This window comes from Salmo salar, unplaced genomic scaffold (genome assembly GCF_905237065.1).
Source record: "Salmo salar unplaced genomic scaffold, Ssal_v3.1, whole genome shotgun sequence".
Classification (NCBI taxonomy): domain Eukaryota; kingdom Metazoa; phylum Chordata; class Actinopteri; order Salmoniformes; family Salmonidae; genus Salmo; species Salmo salar.
The window spans coordinates 56,542-77,416 of record NW_025550953.1 but is presented as its reverse complement, the minus strand read 5'-3'; the positions used below and the strand labels follow the sequence as shown (position 1 = coordinate 77,416).

At 43.9% G+C, this 20,875-nt stretch overlaps 1 protein-coding gene across 8 annotated transcripts in view; it reads left to right on the top strand.

The window, feature by feature from the left end:
* LOC106563898 (exocyst complex component 6) overlaps window positions 1-20,172 on the top strand; it is a 205,734-nt gene extending 185,562 nt beyond the window's left edge. For 5 of the 8 annotated variants that reach the window (XM_045714202.1, XM_045714199.1, XM_045714201.1 and 2 more), the window contains 5 exons: window positions 4,100-4,241; window positions 15,190-15,263; window positions 15,532-15,644; window positions 19,166-19,177; window positions 19,886-20,172. In XM_045714202.1, coding sequence (XP_045570158.1) covers window positions 4,100-4,241; window positions 15,190-15,263; window positions 15,532-15,644; window positions 19,166-19,177; window positions 19,886-20,018 — 474 coding nt within the window. In that variant the 3' untranslated portion in view covers window positions 20,019-20,172. The remainder of the gene's footprint in view (window positions 1-4,099; window positions 4,242-15,189; window positions 15,264-15,531; window positions 15,645-19,165; window positions 19,178-19,885) is intronic. The other 3 variants (XM_045714203.1, XM_045714200.1, XM_045714204.1) reach the window with 1 other exon arrangement.
* Window positions 20,173-20,875: the final 703 nt, after the last annotated feature.

Genomic DNA, 20,875 nt, shown 5'->3' with positions numbered 1-20,875 from the left:
GACAGGCCTTCCAAGCACTGGGAACCTCCCTAGAGAGGAGAGACAGGCCTTCCAAGCACTGGGAACCTCCCTAGAGAGGAGAGACAGGCCTTCCAAGCACTGGGAACCTCCCTAGAGAGGAGAGACAGGCCTTCCAAGCACTGGGAACCTCCCAAGAGAGGAGAGACAGGCCTTCCAAGCACTGGGAACCTCCCTAGAGAGGAGAGACAGGCCTTCCAAGCACTGGGAACCTCCCTAGAGAGGAGAGACAGGCCTTCCAAGCACTGGGAACCTCCCTAGAGAGGAGAGACAGGCCTTCCAAGCACTGGGAACCTCTCCAGAGAGGAGAGACAGGCTCGGTGATAACAGGGGCAGAAAACCTTAAAGAAGGAAGGATCTAAACCAGGTGAACTTTGAACCTTTGCGCCAACCCGGTAAAGAGCCTTGAATTCACTACTTGAGCCTGTCTAGAGCGAAGCTACAATACACTTCTCTGAGATTTGTCTGATGTTCGATAGAACATGTGGTCTCGTGTGGCTCAGTTGGTAGAGCATGGTGTTTGCAACGCCAGGGTTGTGGGTTCGATTCCCACAGGGGACCAGTACGGGGGGAGATTTTTTTTTTAATGCATTCACTACTGTAAGTCGCTCTGGATAAGAGCGTCTGCTAAATGACTAAAATGTAGAAGGGTTAGTTGGAAGGCAAAGTCGAAAGCCAAATCGTACATAGTAGGCAAGTCAGTTAAAAACAAATTCTTATTTTCAATGACGGCCTATCGGGGAACAGTGGGATTACTGCCTTGTTCAGGGGGCAGAATGACAGATTTGTACCTTGTCAGCTCGGGGATTTGAGCTTGCAACCTTTCGGTTACTAGCCCAATGCTCTAACCACTAGGCTACGCTGCCGCCCCAATGACTTAGCCATCATTGTCTTGTGGATAAAAAAAAGTGTCTGCTAAATGGAATACTGTATATTACATAAAACAGAACCAAATTAAAATCCTTTTTCAGCCTTATCTGCTAAATCACTGAGCGGTCTCCTGGAATGCTTGAGCTGTAGTCTGACTACAGGGATGATCAAAATCTCTTTTAGAAGATCCGAACACAGTTCGTCTACTACTGTGTGAATGCCTCATTTACTTACATTACAATGTCTTCCTAAACAGACTTCTAATTGTGTATATTGGCCTTGATTTGTAAACGGCCTGTCTTCCCCCGAAGGGCAGCAGTGTGTTCCCCACCCAGGGCGTGTGTAGACCCAGAGCCATGTTCCCCAGCCAGGGTGTGTAGACCCAGAGCCATGTTCCCCACTCAGGGTGTGTGTAGACCCAGAGCCATGTTCCCCACCCAGGGTGTGTAGACCCAGAGCCATGTTCCCCACCCAGGGTGTGTAGACCCAGAGCCATGTTCCCCACCCAGGGCATGTGTAGACCCAGAGGCATGTTCCCCACCCAGGGCGTGTGTAGACCCAGAGCCATGTTCCCCAACCAGGGTGTGTTCACCCAGAGCCATGTTCCCCACCCAGGGTGTGTAGACCCAGAGCCATGTTCCCCACTCAGGGTGTGTAGACCTAGAGCCATGTTCCCCACCCAGGGCGTGTGTAGACCCAGAGCCATGTTCCCACCCAGGCCGTGTAGACCCAGAGCCATATTCCCCACCCAGGGCGTGTGTAGACTCAGAGCCATGTTCCCCACCCAGGGTGTGTACACCCAGAGCCATATTCCCCACCCAGGGCGTGTATAGACCCAGAGCCATGTTCCCCACCCAGGGTGTGTAGACCTAGAGCCATGTTCCCCACCCAGGGCGTGTGTAGACCCAGAGCCATGTTCCCACCCAGGCCGTGTAGACCCAGAGCCATATTCCCCACCCAGGGCGTGTGTAGACTCAGAGCCATGTTCCCCACCCAGGGTGTGTACACCCAGAGCCATATTCCCCACCCAGGGCGTGTATAGACCCAGAGCCATGTTCCCCACCCAGGGTGTGTAGACCCAGAGCCATGTTCCCCACCCAGGGCGTGTAGACCCAGAGCCATGTTCCCCACCCGTATAGTATCTAGATACCGTATAGTATCTGAATAATACCGTATCGCTGGCCATTCCCAGACACACTGAGGTGTCTATACCATATAGTATCTGGATAATACTGTATCGCTGGCCTATGGGGTATAGGGGTGCCATTTGACCAGGGCCTATGGGGTATAGGGTACCATTTGACCAGGGCCTATGGGGTATAGGGTGCCATTTGACCAGGGCCTATTGGGTATAGGGGTACCATTTGACCAGGGCCTATGGGGTATAGGGTACCATTTGACCAGGGCCTATGGGGTATAGTGTACCATTTGACCAGGGCCTATGGGGTATAGGGTACCATTTGACCAGGGCCTATGGGGTATAGGGTACCATTTGACCAGGGCCTATGGGGTATAGGGTACCATTTGACCATGGCCTATGGGGTATAGGGGTACCATTTGACCAGGGCCTATGGGGTATAGGGTACCATTTGACCAGGGCCTATGGGGTATAGGGTACCATTTGACCAGGGCCTATGGGGTATAGGGGTACCATTTGACCAGGGCCTATGGGTTATAGGGTACCATTTAATCAACGCCACCTTCACCAGTCTAATCAACGCCACCTTCACAAACAGATCTGGGACCAGTCTAATCAACCTTCACAAACAGATCTGGGACCAGTCTAATCAACCTTCACAAACAGATCTGAGACCAGTCTAATCAACCTTCACAAACTGATCTGGGACCAGTCTAATCAACGCCACCTTCACAAACTGATCTGGGACCAGTCTAATCAACCTTCACAAACAGATCTGGGACCAGTCTAATCAACGCCACCTTCACAAACAGATCTGGGACCAGTCTAATCAACTTTCACAAACAGATCTGGGACCAGTCTAATCAACCTTCACAAACTGATCTGGGACCAGTCTAATCAACGCCACCTTCACAAACAGATCTGGGACCAGTCTAATCAACCTTCACAAACAGATCTGGGACTAGTCTAATCAACGCCACCTTCATGGAAGTGTTAGAACTACGAGTTATTACTGAGATTCTATCTGCAGTGGATTCATTCATTGGAACTCAAATATCCCATAATAAACCAGTGATTCCTGATTCCCGTGGCAATCTACAGATGACCAGGGATGTCCATGTACAGAGGTCTCTAGTTTTGATTTGACATTTTCTAGGACAACGGTTTGGTTTTCCTATGGGGACTTGGGCATTGTGTATAGGGTAGTCTGAAGCACATTGAAGCGATGAGAGTGGATACATGTCTTGGACAGCATGGACCACCACACAGTCCAACCCATGTATCTCTGGTGCTCTCTCTCTCAGCATTCAGCATGATACAGCCTGGTGTAGCAGTAACAATGCATGATGTCTCTCTGTGCTCTGTTGGTCTTGTCTGGCTGGATATGATCGTTATCGTCTGCTTTTCCCTCCCTCTGCAACCTCACAAACCTTGTTCATTTGAATCCATCATTCTGTTTTGAGCTTCATCTGTGCTGTTCTTCTGCCTGCATGTTTTACCGATGTTCCGAGTCTTTATGTAACCTGGTGTTTATCTAGAGAACATGGACCAGCAGCCCACAGTAATCACTTCATGTTCAGAGTTTTTATGTAACCTGCTGTTTATCTAGAGAACATGGGCCAGCAGCCCACAGTAATCACTTCATGTTCAGAGTCTTTATGTAACCTGCTGTTTATCTAGAGAACATGGGCCAGCAGCCCACAGTAATCACTTCATGTTCAGAGTCTTAATGTAACCTGCTGTTTATCTAGAGAACATGGGCCAGCAGCCCACAGTAATCACTTCATGTTCAGAGTCTTTATGTAACCTGCTGTTTATCTAGAGAACATGGGCCAGCAGCCCACAGTAATCATTTCCAAATCCTCAGGTATGGTAGAGGAAGCTTTGACTAAATCTGTACTCCCATATTCTATTGACACAGATTGTCCAGGCTCAAACTGACATTTACCTTCTCCTCCCTTTTTATCTCTCTTTCCTTTATCTCTCTCTCTCTCTTTCCTTTCTCTCTGTCTCTTTCCTTTCCCTCTCTCTCTCTTTCCTACCCTGTCTCCTCTCCCCCCTGTTCTCCTGCAGGGTAAAGTGGCCCAGACAGCCTGTATGTCAGCGTGTAAGCACCTGTCCACGTCCCTGATGCAGATGCTGTTGGACTGCGAGCTGAAACAGATCAGTATGGGAGCCGTTCAGCAGTTCAACCTGGACGTCATACAGTGTGAATGTAAGTGGAGTTAATGGGAGTTTACGCCATGCAGTGTGAATGATTGACAATACACACACACACACAACTCCCTATCACCCCCATGGAAACGGCCAGGGAGAGGGCTTTAATCGTAGAGGGCTACAGTAGACGTCAGTGTGAATGATTGACAATACACACACACACACACACAACTCCCTATCACCCCCATGGAAACGGCCAGGGAGACGGCTTTAATCGTAGAGGGGTACAGTAGACGTCAGTGTCAATGGAAGTAGAGGGGCTATTAGGTAGAGGAGGAGTTGAGCCTAATGGTGACTACATCCCTAATAGGGCACTACTTTGGTGACTATTCCCTATATAGGGCACTAGTTTATACTACAGCCCTATTCCCTATATAGTGCACTACTTTATACTACAGCCCTATTCCCTATATAGTGCACTACTTTATACTACTGCCCTATTCCCTATATAGTGCACTACTTTTGACCAGGGCCCATAGGGAATAGTGTTAAGGGTAGTTCAGACATACAGTGTGATTGTAAGTAGCGTTAAGGGTAGTTCAACCTAATGATGTTTGAACAAGAGGGATTGGGGCTTCAGAAATGTCCTGAGTCTATCCTAAATGCCACCTCATTCCTTTTATAGTGCACTACATTTAAAAAAAAAAAATAGTCAAAAGTAGTGCACTATGAAGGGAATAGGGTTCCATTTGGGACACTGACTCTGCCCTCAGAATGCCCTCCGCTAAAAGGCTGTGACAGAGCAGAGTTGACTCTCCTGTCTTTCACACACACACACACACACACACACACACACTCGCTCATAAGACACCCCTCTAGGAATCCAGTCAGTTGGTTCCTCCAAGGTAATCCTCCTGCTGTTAGTCAGAGTGGTGACTTATGCTCTAGCCTCTCCCTTGTCACTCTGCCTGCATCCCAAATAGCACCCTTTTCCCTATATAGTGCACTACTGTCGACCAGAGCCCTGTGAGCCCTGTAAAGGGGATAAGGTCCCATTTGGAACACATCCCCTACCCTCGAAACGAACTCTGCTGAACAGCTGTGTTGCGACAAATATTTCCTCATATTTACCTGGAAGCGGTTCTCCTACAGAGCAGATCAATCATCAGGTGTTTCACGGTCAATTATTAGGCAAGTGAGTATTCTGATCTTATCATTGTTTCTATTCACATTTTCCAACTCCAAACCATATAAACTTGAATGCTTATTGGATTTACTCATTTACAGGTGATGTGTATTTGTGTAATGAGGGAGGGTGTGGCGAAAGTGAATAACACTTTATATCAAGGTGTGCATAATTATTAGGCAGCCTCATTACCTCAGGTAAAATGGGCCAAAAAAAAGAAATTTAACTGACAATGAAAAGCCAAAAATGTAAAATTATTTTCAGACGGATGCGACACTCTTTAAATAGCTCAACTATTGAGGTGTGACCACCGGACATTCAAATGTTTTGCTGCAAATAGTCAACTGGGGCGCAAAAAAACGCATGGGGAAGAAAAGGCGCAAATTAACTGCAAAAAGACTTGAGAAGAATTAAACGTCAAACTACCAGGAACCCATTATCCTCCGGTGCCACCGTATTCCAGAACTGCAACCTACCTGGAGTGTTCAGAAGTACAAGGTGTCAAGTGCTCAGAGACATGGCCAAGGTCAAGAAGACTGAAACAAGACCACCACTGAATAAGATTCACAAGTTGAAGCGTCAAGATCGGGCAAAGAAATACCTGAAGACAGATTTTTCAAAGGTTTTATGGACAGATGAAATGAAAGTGACTCTTGATAGACCAAATGGATGGGCCCGTGGCTGGATCAGTAATGGACACAGGGCACCACTTTGAGTCAGGTGCCAGCAATGTGAAGGAGGGGTACTGGTATGGGCTACTATCACTGAGGATGAGGTAGTTGGACCTTTTCGGGTTAAAGATGGACTGAAACTCAACTCCAAAACCTACTGCCAGTTTCTGGAAGATTCTTTCGTCAAAAAGTGGTACAGGAAGAAGTCCTCAGCATTCTAGAAGGCCATGATCTTTATGCAGGACAATGCTCCATCACATGCATCCAAGTACTCCACTGCTTGGCTAGCCAGCAAGGGCCTCAAAGATGCCTGAATAATGACCTGGCCCCCTTCCTCACCTGACTTAAATCCTATTGAGAACTTGTGGGCCCTTCTCAAACGTGAGATTTACAGTGATGGAAGACAATACACCTTTTTGAAAAGCATTTGGGCGGCTGTGGTTGCTGCTTCAGCGAAAATTGATCGTGAACAGATCAAGAAACTGACAGACTCCATGGATGGAAGGTTCATGGCAGTTATTGAAAATAAGGGTGGCTATATTGGTCACTGAATATTTTTGAAAGGCCAAAAATGTTATATAATTGTCATTTTGTGTTACTTATCTGTTACACTTACTCTAAAAATTGAGAATAAACAAGTGAGTTGAGAGAAATTATTTTTGTAATTTAGTTGCCTAATAATTGTGCACACTTATATATTTCCCTGAGAAAGACAAAACTCACTTTTCCTTTGTTAAACATTCAGGTTTGAGGTTCAATAACATTTTGGATTGACTGAGAGCATTGTGTTTGTTCAACAATAAAATTAATCCCGAGGAATACAATTGTCCTAATAATTGTGCAAGCAGTGTAGTGTTTCACGGTGAAGTCGCTTAGCGTTTCACGGTGAAGTCGCTTAGCGTTTCACGGTCAAGTCGCTTAGCGTTTCACGGTCAAGTCGCTTAGCGTTTCACGGTCAAGTCGCTTAGCGTTTCACGGTCAAGTCGCTTAGCAGCGTTTCACGGTCAAGTCGCTTAGCGTTTCACGGTATACCAGCACCACAGTAATATATCAACCTCATGATACTTATGATACCAACATTTCAGAATACCCTAGTACTGTTTTATATGATACCAACATTTCAGAATCCCTTAGTACTGTTTTATATGATACCAACATTTCAGAATACCCTAGTACTGTTTTACATGATACCAACATTTCAGAATACCCTAGTACTGTTTTATATGATACCAACATTTCAGAATCCCCTAGTACTGTTTTATATGATACCAACATTTCAGAATCCCCTAGTACTGTTTTATATGATACCAACATTTCAGAATACCCTAGTACTGTTTTATATGATACCAACATTTCATAATCCCCTAGTACTGTTTTATGATACCAACATTTCAGAATACCCTAGTACTGTTTTATATGATACCAACATTTCAGAATACCCTAGTACTGTTTTATATGATACCAACATTTCAGAATACCCTAGTACTGTTTTATATGATACTACCAATCTAAAGACCCAGCTGGCTCCTGTTATCAAGTCAGTTTTGTTAATAAATTCACTTAAAATGGTTTAAGTAAAAGCATCTGTCTTTTTGTATGCACCGGTCCAATAATGTCGCCTCACCTAACAGCCATCTCCCCTGTGGCAGCTGTAGTCAGCCATCACTCACCTTCCAGCCATCACTCACAGCTGTAGTCAGCCATCACTCACCTTCCAGCCATCACTCACAGCTGTAGTCAGCCATCACTCACCTTCCAGCCATCACTCACCTTCCAGCCATCTCCCCTGTGGCAGCTGTAGTCAGCTGTAGTCCCTGTCTGGCGGGGATGCAGACCCAGATGAGTCCTCCGTTACAGTTGATATATTGGAGCAGCGTGTTTCTAACACCTCAGCACTTTGTTGACCCCAGTAGTCTGAATGTAAACTCCCTGACCTCCTCAGCACTGTGTTGACCCCAGTAGTCTGAATGTAAACTCCCTGACCTCCTCAGCACTGTGTTGACCCCAGTAGTCTGACTGTAAACTCCCTGACCTCCTCAGCACTGTGTTGACCCCAGTAGTCTGACTGTAAACTCCCTGACCTCCTCAGCACTGTGTTGACCCCAGTAGTCTGACTGTAAACTCCCTGACCACCTCAGCACTGTGTTGACTCCAGTAGTCTGACTGTAAACTCCCTGACCTCCTCAGCACTGTGTTGACCCCAATAGTCTGACTGTAAACTCCCTGACCTCCTCAGCACTGTGTTGACCCCAATAGTCTGACTGTAAACTCCCTGACCTCCTCTCACACCTCAGTCCTGGGTTGTGTTGCTGTCTGTCTCTGGGTTGTGTTGCTGTCTGTCTGTCTCTGGGTTGTGTTGCTGTCTGTCTGGCTCTGGGTTGTGTTGCTGTCTGTCTGGCTCTGGGTTGTGTTGCTGTCTGGCTGGCTCTGGGTTGTGTTACTGTCTGTCTGTCTGGCTCTGGGTTGTGTTGCTGTCTGTCTGGCTCTGGGTTGTGTTGCTGTCTGGTTGGCTCTGGGTTGTGTTGCTGTCTGTCTGGTTGGCTCTGGGTTGTGTTGCTGTCTGTCTGGCTGGCTCTGGGTTGTGTTGCTGTCTGTCTGGCTGGCTCTGGGTTGTGTTGCTGTCTGTCTGGCTGGCAGGCTCTGGGTTGTGTTGCTGTCTGTCTGGCTCTGGATTGTGTTGCTGTCTGGCTGGCTCTGGATTGTGTTGCTGTCTGGCTGGCTCTGGGTTGTGTTGCTGTCTGGCTGGCTGGCTCTGGGTTGTGTTGTTGTCTGGCTGGCAGGCTCTGAGTTGTGTTGCTATCTGTCTGGCTCTGGGTTGTTGTGCTGTCTGTCTGTCTCTGGGTTGTGTTGCTGTCTGTCTGTCTCTGGGTTGTGTTACTGTCTGTCTGTCTGGCTCTGGGTTGTGTTGCTGTCTGTCTGGCTCTGGGTTGTGTTGCTGTCTGGTTGGCTCTGGGTTGTGTTGCTGTCTGTCTGGTTGGCTCTGGGTTGTGTTGCTGTCTGGCTGGCTCTGGGTTGTGTTGCTGTCTGGCTGGCTCTGGGTTGTGTTACTGTCTGTCTGTCTGGCTCTGGGTTGTGTTGCTGTCTGTCTGGCTCTGGGTTGTGTTGCTGTCTGGTTGGCTCTGGGTTGTGTTGCTGTCTGTCTGGTTGGCTCTGGGTTGTGTTGCTGTCTGTCTGGCTGGCTCTGGGTTGTGTTGCTGTCTGTCTGGCTGGCTCTGGGTTGTGTTGCTGTCTGTCTGGCTGGCTCTGGGTTGTGTTGCTGTCTGTCTGGCTGGCAGGCTCTGGGTTGTGTTGCTGTCTGTCTGGCTCTGGGTTGAGTTGCTGTCTGGCTGGCTCTGGATTGTGTTGCTGTCTGGCTGGCTCTGGATTGTGTTGCTGTCTGGCTGGCTCTGGGTTGTGTTGCTGTCTGGCTGGCTGGCTGGCTCTGGGTTGTGTTGTTGTCTGGCTGGCTGGCAGGCTCTGAGTTGTGTTGCTATCTGTCTGGCTCTGGGTTGTTGTGCTGTCTGTCTGTCTCTGGGTTGTGTTGCTGTCTGTCTGTCTCTGGGTTGTGTTGATGTCTGTCTGGCTCTGGGTTGTGTTGCTGTCTGGCTGGCTCTGGGTTGTGTTGCTGTCTGTCTGTCTCTGGGTTGTGTTGCTGTCTGTCTGTCAGGCTCTGTGGGTCCAATAGTGTGTCTTAGGCTTTTGCGGTTTACCGTATTTGCCGTATAATGGGGTATTTGGACAAAGCCACAGGATGGTTGTTCAATACCGTTGAATCTATTTCTATGAAGTTTTTTAAATAAATTGTAATATTTGTAGCTAATTTAAGTAAATACCAGCAGTCAACTTGTGCAATACGTTAGGAGATAAAGAACAGTGCGTTCTTCATTTCACCTGTCACATTATTATGAAGTTTACGGTTGTCCCCGGTCATGTGTCACATTATTATGAGGTTTACGGTACTCCCCGGTCATGTGTCACATTATTATGAAGTTTACCGTAGTCCCCAGTCATGTGTCACATTATTATGAAGTTTACAGTAGTACCCGGTCATGTGTCACATTTATTATAAAGTTTACGGTTGTCCCCGGTCATGTGTCACATTATTATAAAGTTTACGGTAGTCCCCGGTCATGTGTCACATTTATTATGAAGTTTACGGTAGTCCCCGGTCATGTGTCACATTATTATGAAGTTTAATGTAGTCCCCAGTCGTGTCACATTATTATAAAGTTTACGGTTGTCCCCGGTCATGTGTCACATTATTATAAAGTTTACGGTAGTCCCCGGTCATGTGTCACATTATTATGAAGTTTACGGTAGTCCCGAGTCACGTGGTGTTTGTTTACAAGCACACAACAAGGAGATACCGGAGCCTTTGAGAGTCACTTACTGTTGTGCAACATGGGCCTGGCGATCTAATTACAGTATGGAATTCACAACTAAATGTTTGCCAGCTAGATATCTTGTAACTATACAGAATAAAAATATAAACGAATCAATTTCAACGATTTTACTGAGTTACAATTCATATAAAGAAATCAGTCAATTGAAATAAATAAATTAGTTCCTAATCTATTGATTACACATGACTGGGCAGGGGCGTAGCCATGGGTGGGCCTGGGAGAGCTTAGGCCCACTCACTGGGGAGCCAGGTCCAGCCAATCAGAAGGAGTTTTTCTGCACAAAAGAGCTTTATAGACAGAAAAACTCCTCAGTTTCATCCACTGTCGGGTGGCATTCAAATTGCCATCGATAAAATGCAATTGTGTTTGTTGTCTGTAGCTTATGCCTGCCCATACCATAACCCCACCTCCACCATGCGGCCAATACCATAACCCCACCTCCACCATGGGGCCCATACCATAACCCCACCTCCACCATGGGGCCCATACCATAACCCCACCACCACCATGGGGCCCATACCATAACCCCACCTCCACCATGGGGCCCATACCATAACCCCACCTCCACCATGGGGCCCATACCATAACCCCACCTCCACCATGGGGCACTCTATTCTCAACGTTGACATCAACAAACCGCTCGCCCTCACAACGTCATACATGTGGTCTATGGTTGAGAGGCAAAAATAAATATTGAGTGGAGGTGGCTTATGGTAGAGAAATTAACATAAAATTATCTGGCAACAGCTCTGGTGGACATTCCTGCAGTCAGCATGCCAGTTACACACTCCCTCAACTTGAGACATCTGTGGCGTTGTGTTGTGTGACAAAGCTGCACATTTTAGAGTAACCTTTTATTGTCCCCAGCACAAGGTGCACCTGTGTAATGATCATGCTTTTTAATCAGCTTCGTGATGTGCCACACCTGTCAGATGGATGGATTATCTTGGCAAAGAAGAAATGCGAAATGGGCTCCCGAGTGGCGCAGCGGTCTAAGGCACTGCATCTCGGTGCTAGAGGCGTCACTACAGACCCTGGTTCGATTCCAGGCTGTATCACAACCGGCCGTGATTGGGAGTCCCATAGGGCGATGCACATTTGGCCCAGCGTCGTTAGGGTTTGGCCGGGGGTAGCCATCATTGTAAATAAGAATTTGTTCTTAACTGACTTGCCTAATTAAATAAATAAACAATTTGTTCACAGAAAATTGGAGAGATAAGGTTTTAATGCATATGGACATTTCTGGTATCTTTTATTTCCGCTCATAAAACACGGGACCAACACTACATGTTGTTTATATTGTTGTTCAGTAGATTAAGTTAACTGTCTAAAATGTGCTAAATGCTCAGCAGTTCTGCATTTGGTTTGCTAATTTAGTAGCACGTTAGCTATCTAGCTAAATGGTTAGCTTCTTCCAAAATCAAACATTCGCTTGGTAACAGCAGAGAATCCCCTCGTGGATGAAGAGCCTTGCTGGCTAATATTAGTTTTGTGCGTATAGCAAATTGTGAGTAGCATTTTTGTTTGTTATTTGTATAGTTTAGGTCAGAAACTGTCAAATGTTCGCAATGCGCTCGTTAGCAATTAGTTAGCATTCTCTATGGGATTTTACATGTACTTGTTAGCATTGTGCAGCTTCGGAGTTACAAAGTGTCAGTGGAGTTTGAAAACAGCGCCCCCTTTGTGTTCAGTTCTGGTATTACCAAATATCCCAGTATGTATTAAAAAGAGGAAGCTAATTATTTTAGGCAGATTTTCTCTTTTCTGTCTCATCCTCTCCCACCGAATAAAGATTACGGTAAGGAATTCTTTCCAAATAATATTTTAAAAAAATGGAAAATGAACAAATGTACGGAAAGATCAGTGCGAAGGCCAAATTACAGAGGAAGAACTTTTTGAGGCTATTAAATCCTGTCTCACTCAATGTCTCATTTAAAGATCTAGATAACTTTTCTGTACTTTCTGGATTAAAACCTAATTATGTACAATAGTGTACAATATTACGTATTGGATCCTTAAAAAATACAACTTTTACATTAGCCTGCAGTGTACCTATAAAATGGGCTGATGGTGAAGTAGACATACTCGGTATTCATATCACAAAATATATAAATGAGCTCTACACAATGGATTTAAATAGAAAATGAGTAAAAAATAGACAAGATCCTGCAACCATGGAGAGGTAAATACCTGTCTATTTATGGAAAAATTTACCTAATTAACTCCTTAGTCATATCTCAGTTTACTTACTTACTTATGGCGCTGCCTACTCCTGATGATTCGTTTTTTAAATCATATGAGCACAAAAATATTTCGCTTTATCTGGGACGCTAAAAACCAGACAAAATAAAACGAGTCTATCTATATAATGAATATGTATTGGATGGGATGAGATTATTAAATATAAAAGCACTAAACCCTCTCTCTAAAAGCTTCACTCATTTAAAAGTTTTACTTGAACCCTAAATGGTTCTCCAGTAGATTACTAAGAAAAGCTCATCCATTGTTTATAAAATGGCCTTTTTGCCTTTGTGCAGATTGTCATGTCTCATTTTCGATTCATTGAAAATGATACTTTTTTTCAAACTATCTCTCTTCTTCAAAACAAGCATTTGCAGAGCTGGCTACAATTTCAATTTCATCCCCCTGAAAAGATACAACAAATATTACAACACATATTATGGCTGATCTCAAATGTGCTGGTTGATAAAATACCTGTATTTATGGGAAAGATGTTTGTAAAGGGTATTTTGTTCTTAAATGATATTGTACATTGTAATGGTAGAGTTATGTCCTTCATGGAGTTATCAGAATTGTACGGGAAGGTCTGCTCAATCCAAGAGTACAACCAATTGATTACAGCATTACCCCAAAAATGGAGGAGGCAGCGGGAGGAGGTAGGGAACTGGTCTGTCTGCTCAATATAAAGGATCAAAACTGACAGGAATAAAAATTGCATAAATAGGAAAGTATACCAGTTTCATTTGAGGACCAGGATGTTGACAGCTGTGCCATACAGATTGCAAAATAGTTGGGAAGAGATTTTTGATGTACTGATTCCCCAGTACAGTGTGTATGAGTTGATATATAAAACAACGCAAGATTCAAGACTTGGTGCTTTTCAGCTAAAATTATTATATAGAATTCCTGCCACCAACAAAATGTTGAATATTTGGGGCATAAAATCATCGAAGCTCTGCAGATTTTGTTGTGAGGATACAGAATCAATAGACCATTTATTTTGGTATTACCCTCAGGTAGCCTGTTTCTGGTCTCAGGTTCAGGAATGGCTAAAAATGCATAACATTGATCTGAAATTGACCCTAGAAATAGTACTGTTAGGAGATCTGGAGAAACCGGGTCAGTCAATTACTAATATACTAATACTCTTAGTAAAAGTATTTATCTTCAACTCGCAATCTGTGGATTCTATTCGATTAGATAGATTGAAATTGTACGTTAAACATCACAGCATAGTTGATAGATGTTGTTAAACATCACAGCATAGTTGATAGATGTTGTGTTGCGTAGAAACCCGAAGTGGGTGGCCAGCAGAGATGGATGGGATCGGCTGAGGGAAGCGGAGGGTTGGGATGTGGAATTGGAGACAAGTGGGAGTGGAGTTGCTGTGTGAGAGAGAGAATGATGGTCAAAGATAAAAGTTTAAAAAAAATGTTTTGAAGTCTAAATAAACATAATAAAAAGTCAGTTTGAATGACACTAAGTCGCAGGATGTAGTTATTGACCCTGGATGCTTCTGTGTGTCTCTCTGAATGGGAATCTGTTGGATGACTGGTAGGATGTAGTTATTGAGCGGCTTCACTGCTAGTATAATGTATGTTTCGAATATTCAATAAATAATAAATGAAAAAAATCCCAGTATGGAACAAAGTCGGGATGAAGCTATGACAGTCTGGATACTGCCCAAGCCTAGTGTCTCTGGAGGTCCAGCCTAGTGTCTCTGGAGGTCCAGCCTAGTGTCTCTGGAGGTCCAGCCTAGTGTCTCTGGATGTCCAGCCTAGTGTCTCTGGAGGTCCAGCCTAGTGTCTCGTCTCTGGAGGTCCAGCCTAGTCAGTTAAGGACAAATTCTTATTTACAATGAGGGCCTACCCCTCGGCCAAACCCGGACGATGCTGGGCCAATTGTGCGCCGCCCTATGGGACTCACAATCACGGCCGGTTATGATGCAGCCTGGATTCGAACCAGGGTGTCTGTAGTGACGCCTCAAGCACTGAGATGCAGTGCCTTAGACCGCTGCGCCACTCGGGGGCCCCTGTTGGCCAGGGCCGTGACAGCTGAGTTTCTGTGTGTGTGTGTCTTGGTCTTGTACCCGGTACTCTCCTGAGGCCCCTCAGGGGGCCCCCTGATGGCCAGGGCCGTGACAGCTGAGTTTCTGTCTGTGTGTGTCTTGGTCTTGTACACGGTACTCTCCTGAGGCCCCTCAGGGGGCCCCCTGATGAAGGGTGAACCAGAGTTCAGCTCCTGGGATCAGCACGCCGGTTCATATGTCTCTAAGGGAATCTATTAACATTTCAAACGTAGAGTCGTCCCAAGACATTTCAGCTCTTATAAGAGGTTAAAGTTTTTAGGCGATCATGCAGTGTCTTAATCTTAACTTGACTCTGTTTTTTGATTTCATTTATTCTCACTGTAAAGCACTTTATATAAAGGTTGATTTACCCTCTGACAGAATAAATATAGCTTCTGTAGCCTTATCAGTGACAGCGGGGGATGATTGGCTGTTACTGTCGTCTCTCCCTGCTCCAGTGTTTGCCAGCTCAGAGCCGGTGCCAGGATTCCAGGGGGACACTTTACAGCTGGCCTTCATCGACCTCCGGCAGGTAAGCAGTATGTCCCTCATCCTACAGCCCGACATGTTCCCCTGTCCTGTTTCCCTGTCCTGTTCCCCTGTCCTGTTCCCCAACACAACCTCTCCTCTGACCGACTGTTCCCCTGTCCTGTTCCCCAACACAACCTCGCCTCTGACCGACTGTTCCCCTGTCCTGTTCCCCTGTCCTGTTCCCCAACACAACCTCTCCTCTGCTACACTGCTGTCTTTTTTCCTGACTAACTCCCAGAATAATGTCCTCTGTGTGTGTGTTGATTCAGCTGCTGGACCTGTTCATGGTTTGGGACTGGTCTACGTACCTGGCTGACTACGGACAGCCCACCTCCAAGTACCTCCGGGTCAACCCTTCCACTGCACTAGCACTTTTAGAGAAGTGAGTACTGCCGTTTCTACCGTCTTTACTCAATGTGTAGTCAGTTTGTATTTCTACTTTCTACTGTCTTTACTCAATGTGTAGTCAGTTTGTAGTTCTACTTTCTACTGTCTTTACTCAATGTGTAGTCAGTTTGTAGTTCTACTTTCTACTGTCTTTACTCAATGTGTAGTCAGTTTGTAGTTCTACTTTCTACTGTCTTTACTCAATGTGTAGTCAGTTTGTAGTTCTACTTTCTACTGTCTTTACTCAATGTGTAGTCAGTTTTTAATTCTACTGTCTTTACTCAATGTGTAGTCAGTTTGTAGTTCTACTGTCTTTACTCAATGTGTAGTCAGTTTGTAGTTCTACTGTTTTTACTCAATGTGTAGTCAGTTTGTAGTTCTACTTTCTACTGTCTTTACTCAATGTGTAGTCAGTTTGTAGTTCTACTGTCTACTGTCTTTACTCAATGTGTAGTCAGTTTGTAGTTTTACTGTCTCCACTCAATGTGTAGTCAGTTTGTAGTTCTACTGTTTTTACTCAATGTGTAGTCAGTTTGTAGTTCTACTGTTTTTACTCAATGTGTAGTCAGTTTGTAGTTCTACTGTCTCCACTCAATGTGTAGTCAGTTTGTAGTTCTACTGTCTTTACTCAATGTGTAGTCAGTTTGTAGTTCTACTTTCTACTGTCTTTACTCAATGTGTAGTCAGTTTGTAGTTCTACTGTCTCCACTCAATGTGTAGTCAGTTTGTAGTTCTACTGTTTTTACTCAATGTGTAGTCAGTTTGTAGTTCTACTGTTTTTACTCAATGTGTAGTCAGTTTGTAGTTCTACTGTCTCCACTCAATGTGTAGTCAGTTTGTAGTTCTACTGTCTTTACTCAATGTGTAGTCAGTTTGTAGTTCTACTTTCTACTGTCTTTACTCAATGTGTAGTCAGTTTGTAGTTCTACTGTCTTTACTCAATGTGTAGTCAGTTTGTAGTTCTACTGTCTACTGTCTTTACTCAATGTGTAGTCAGTTTGTAGTTCTACTGTCTTTACTTAATGTGTAGTCAGTTTGTAGTTCTACTGTCTACTGTCTTTACTCAATGTGCAGTCAGTTTGTAGTTCTACTGTCTACTGTCTTTACTCAATGTGTAGTCAGTTTGTAGTTCTACTGTCTTTACTCAATGTGTAGTCAGTTTGTATTTCTACTGTCTTTATTCAATGTGTAGTCAGTTTGTATTTCTACTTTCTACCGTCTTTACTCAATGTGTAGTCAGTTTGTAGTTCTACTGTCTTTACTCAATGTGTAGTCAGTTTGTATTTCTACTGTCTTTATTCAATGTGTAGTCAGTTTGTATTTCTACTTTCTACTGTCTTTACTCAATGTGTAGTCAGTTTGTAGTTCTACTGTCTTTACTCAATGTGTAGTCAGTTTGTATTTCTACTTTCTACTGTCTTTACTCAATGTGTAGTCAGTTTTTAATTCTACTGTCTTTACTCAATGTGTAGTCAGTTTGTAGTTCTACTGTCTTTACTCAATGTGTAGTCAGTTTGTAGTTCTACTGTCTTTACTCAATGTGTAGTCAGTTTGTAGTTCTACTTTCTACTGTCTTTACTCAATGTGTAGTCAGTTTGTAGTTCTACTGTCTTTACTCAATGTGTAGTCAGTTTGTATTTCTACTTTCTACTGTCTTTACTCAATGTGTAGTCAGTTTTTAATTCTACTGTCTTTACTCAATGTGTAGTCAGTTTGTAGTTCTACTGTCTTTACTCAATGTGTAGTCAGTTTGTAGTTCTACTGTCTTTACTCAATGTGTAGTCAGTTTGTAGTTCTACTTTCTACTGTCTTTACTCAATGTGTAGTCAGTTTGTAGTTCTACTGTCTTTACTCAATGTGTAGTCAGTTTGTATTTCTACTTTCTACTGTCTTTACTCAATGTGTAGTCAGTTTGTAGTTCTACTGTCTTTACTCAATGTGTAGTCAGTTGTAGTTCTACTGTCTTTACTCAATGTGTAGTCAGTTTTTAGTTCTACTGTCTCCACTCAATGTGTACTCAGTTTGTAGTTCTACTGTCTTTACTCAATGTGTAGTCAGTTTGTAGTTCTACTGTCTTTACTCAATGTGTAGTCAGTTTGTAGTTCTACTGTCTTTACTCAATGTGTAGTCAGTTTGTAGTTCTACTGTCTTTACTCAATGTGTAGTCAGTTTGTATTTCTACTGTCTTTATTCAATGTGTAGTCAGTTTGTATTTCTACTTTCTACCGTCTTTACTCAATGTGTAGTCAGTTTGTAGTTCTACTGTCTTTACTCAATGTGTAGTCAGTTTGTAGTTCTACTGTCCTGGTTAGACCGAACTTAGTCAGGCTGTCTTCTCAAGCCTTCTCTACATATTCACTACTAGACCCCTTAGTCTGTATCTGTTATCTACATATCTACATATTCACTACTAGACCTCTTAGTCTGTATCTGTTATCTACATATCTACATATTCACTACTAGACCTCTTCGTCTGTATCTGTTGTCTACATATTCACTACTAGACCTCATAGTCTGTATCTGTTATATACATATTCACTACTTGACCCCTTACTCTGTATCTGTTATCTACATATCTACATATTCACTACTAGACCTCTTAGTCTGTATCTGTTATCTACATATTCACTACTAGACCTCTTAGTCTGTATCTGTTATCTACATATTCACTACTAGACCTCTTAATCTGTATCTGTTATCTACATATCTACATTTTCACTACTAGACCTCTTAGTCTGTATCTGTTATCTACATATTCACTACTAAACCTCTTAGTCTGTATCTGTTATCTACATATTCACTACCAGACCTCTTAGTCTGTATCTGTTATCTACTACTAGACCTCTTAGTGTGTATCTACATATCTACATATTCACTACTAGACCCCTTAGTGTGTATCTGTTATCTTCATATTCACTACTAAACCTCTTAGTCTGTATCTGTTATCTACATATTCACTACTAGACCTCTTAGTCTGTATCTGTTATCTACATATCTACATATTCACTACTAGACCCCTTACTCTGTATCTGTTATCTTCATATCTACATTTTCACTACTAGACCTCTTAGTCTGTATCTGTTATCTACATATCTACATATTCACTAGTAGACCTCTTAGTATGTATCTGTTATCTACATATCTACATATTCACTAGTAGACCTCTTAGTATGTATCTGTTATCTACATATTCACTACTAGACCTCTTAGTCTGTATCTGTTATCTACATATCTACATATTCACTACTAGACCTCTTAGTCTGTATCTGATATCTACATATCTACATATTCACTACTAGACCTCTTAGTGTGTATCTACATATCTACATATTCACTACTAGCCCTCTTAGTCTGTATCTGTTATCTACATATTCACTACTAGACCTCTTAGTCTGTATCTGTTATCTACATATCTACATATTCACAACTAGACCTCTCAGTCTGTATCTGTTATCTACATATTCACTACTTGTTCTTTTCTCTTGTCTACTTGACCTTTGAACCTCTACCATCCAGAGTCTACAGGGGGTATGTTACACATTTTGGCTTATCTGTTTCTTCCCATAGTCTGGTGTCCATTGAAATTAATTTACACCGTATGGGTTAAGGGTCATTCACACCGTATGGGTTAAGGGTCATTCACACCATATGGGTTAAGGGTTATTTACACCATATGGGTTAAGGGTCATTTACCAAATAAAATAAGTCTCTATTCTTTAACTGGGCAATAAGCCAAAACCCTGTACCTACTCTATCCAACAATCTGTGGTTTGATGTTTCTCCTGATGTATCTCCCCCGCTCTCTCTCTCTCTCTCTCTCTCTCTCTCTCTCTCTGGCTCTCTCTGGCTCTCTGGCTCTCTCTCTCTCTGGCTCTCTCTCTCTGGCTCTCTCTCTCTGGCTCGCTCTGGCTCGCCCTCTCTGGCTCTGGTTCGCTCTGGCGCTTGCTCTCTCTCTCCCTCACTCTCTCTCTCTCTCGCTCTCTCTCCATCTTTCTCCATCTCGCTCTGGCTCACTCTCTCACTCTGGCTCGCTCTGGCTGGCTCTCCCTCTCTCGCTCTGGTTCGCTCTGGCGCTTGCTCTCTCTCCCTCACTCTCTCGCTCTCTCCACCTCTCTCTCCATCTCGCTCTGGCTCGCTCTCTCTCTCTCTGGCTTTCTCCATCTCTCTCTCCCTCTCTCTCCCTCTCTCCATCTCTCTCTCCATCACTCTCCCTCTCTCCATCTCTCTCTCCTCCAGAATGAAGGACACCAGTAAGAAGAACAACATATTTTCTCAGTTCAGGAAGAATGACAGAGACAAACAGAAGCTGATTGAGACAGTGGTGAAACAGCTGAGGAGCCTGGTCAATGGGATGTCTCAACACTCCTAGAAACAGACACACAGACACACAGACAGACACACAGACACACAGACACACAGACAGACAGACAGACACCAACCAGCCAGATTCGATGCATATTGTAAATAAGGAGAACACAACACACACGCACACACACACACACACACACACACACACAGGGACATCAAGCTAAAAACAGTTTCTCTGTCAGGAATGAGAAAATAGTGAAATGTTTTAAATGTATTTTTTAAAAGGCTCAGAATACTATGTTTTGTATATAGTGAGAGAGTTGCAGTGATTTGTATCACCACGGTGTTGCGATGGTGATGTAAGGAATGTAAAGATATCTCAGATGAAGACTGAACAGGAAGCTGATGGTCACTAGGTGAAGTGGCCCAGATAGGGGACTGAGCCATCAAGCAGAGGCTCCAATCCCCCCCGAGCCCTATGCACCCTATCCGCCCTGCTCCAAAAAGTAGTGCACTATGTAGGGAATAGGGCCCTGGTCTAAAGTAGTGCTCTATATAGGGAATAGGGCCCTGGTCTAATGTAGTGCACTATATAGGGAATAGGGCTCTGGTCAACAGTAGTGCACTATATAGGGAATAGGGCCCTCGTCTAATGTAGTGCACTATATAGGGAATAGGGTCGTGGTCTAAAGTAGTGCACTATATAGGAAATAGGGCCCTGCTCTAAAGTAGTGCACTATATAGGGAATAGGGCCCTGCTCTAAAGTAGTGCACTATATAGTGAATAGGGCCCTGGTCTAATGTTGTGCACTATATAGGGAATAGGGCCCTGGTCTAATGTAGTGCACTATATATAGGGAATAGGGTCCTGGTCTAAAGTAGTGCACTATATAGGGAATAGGGTCCTGCTCAAAAAAG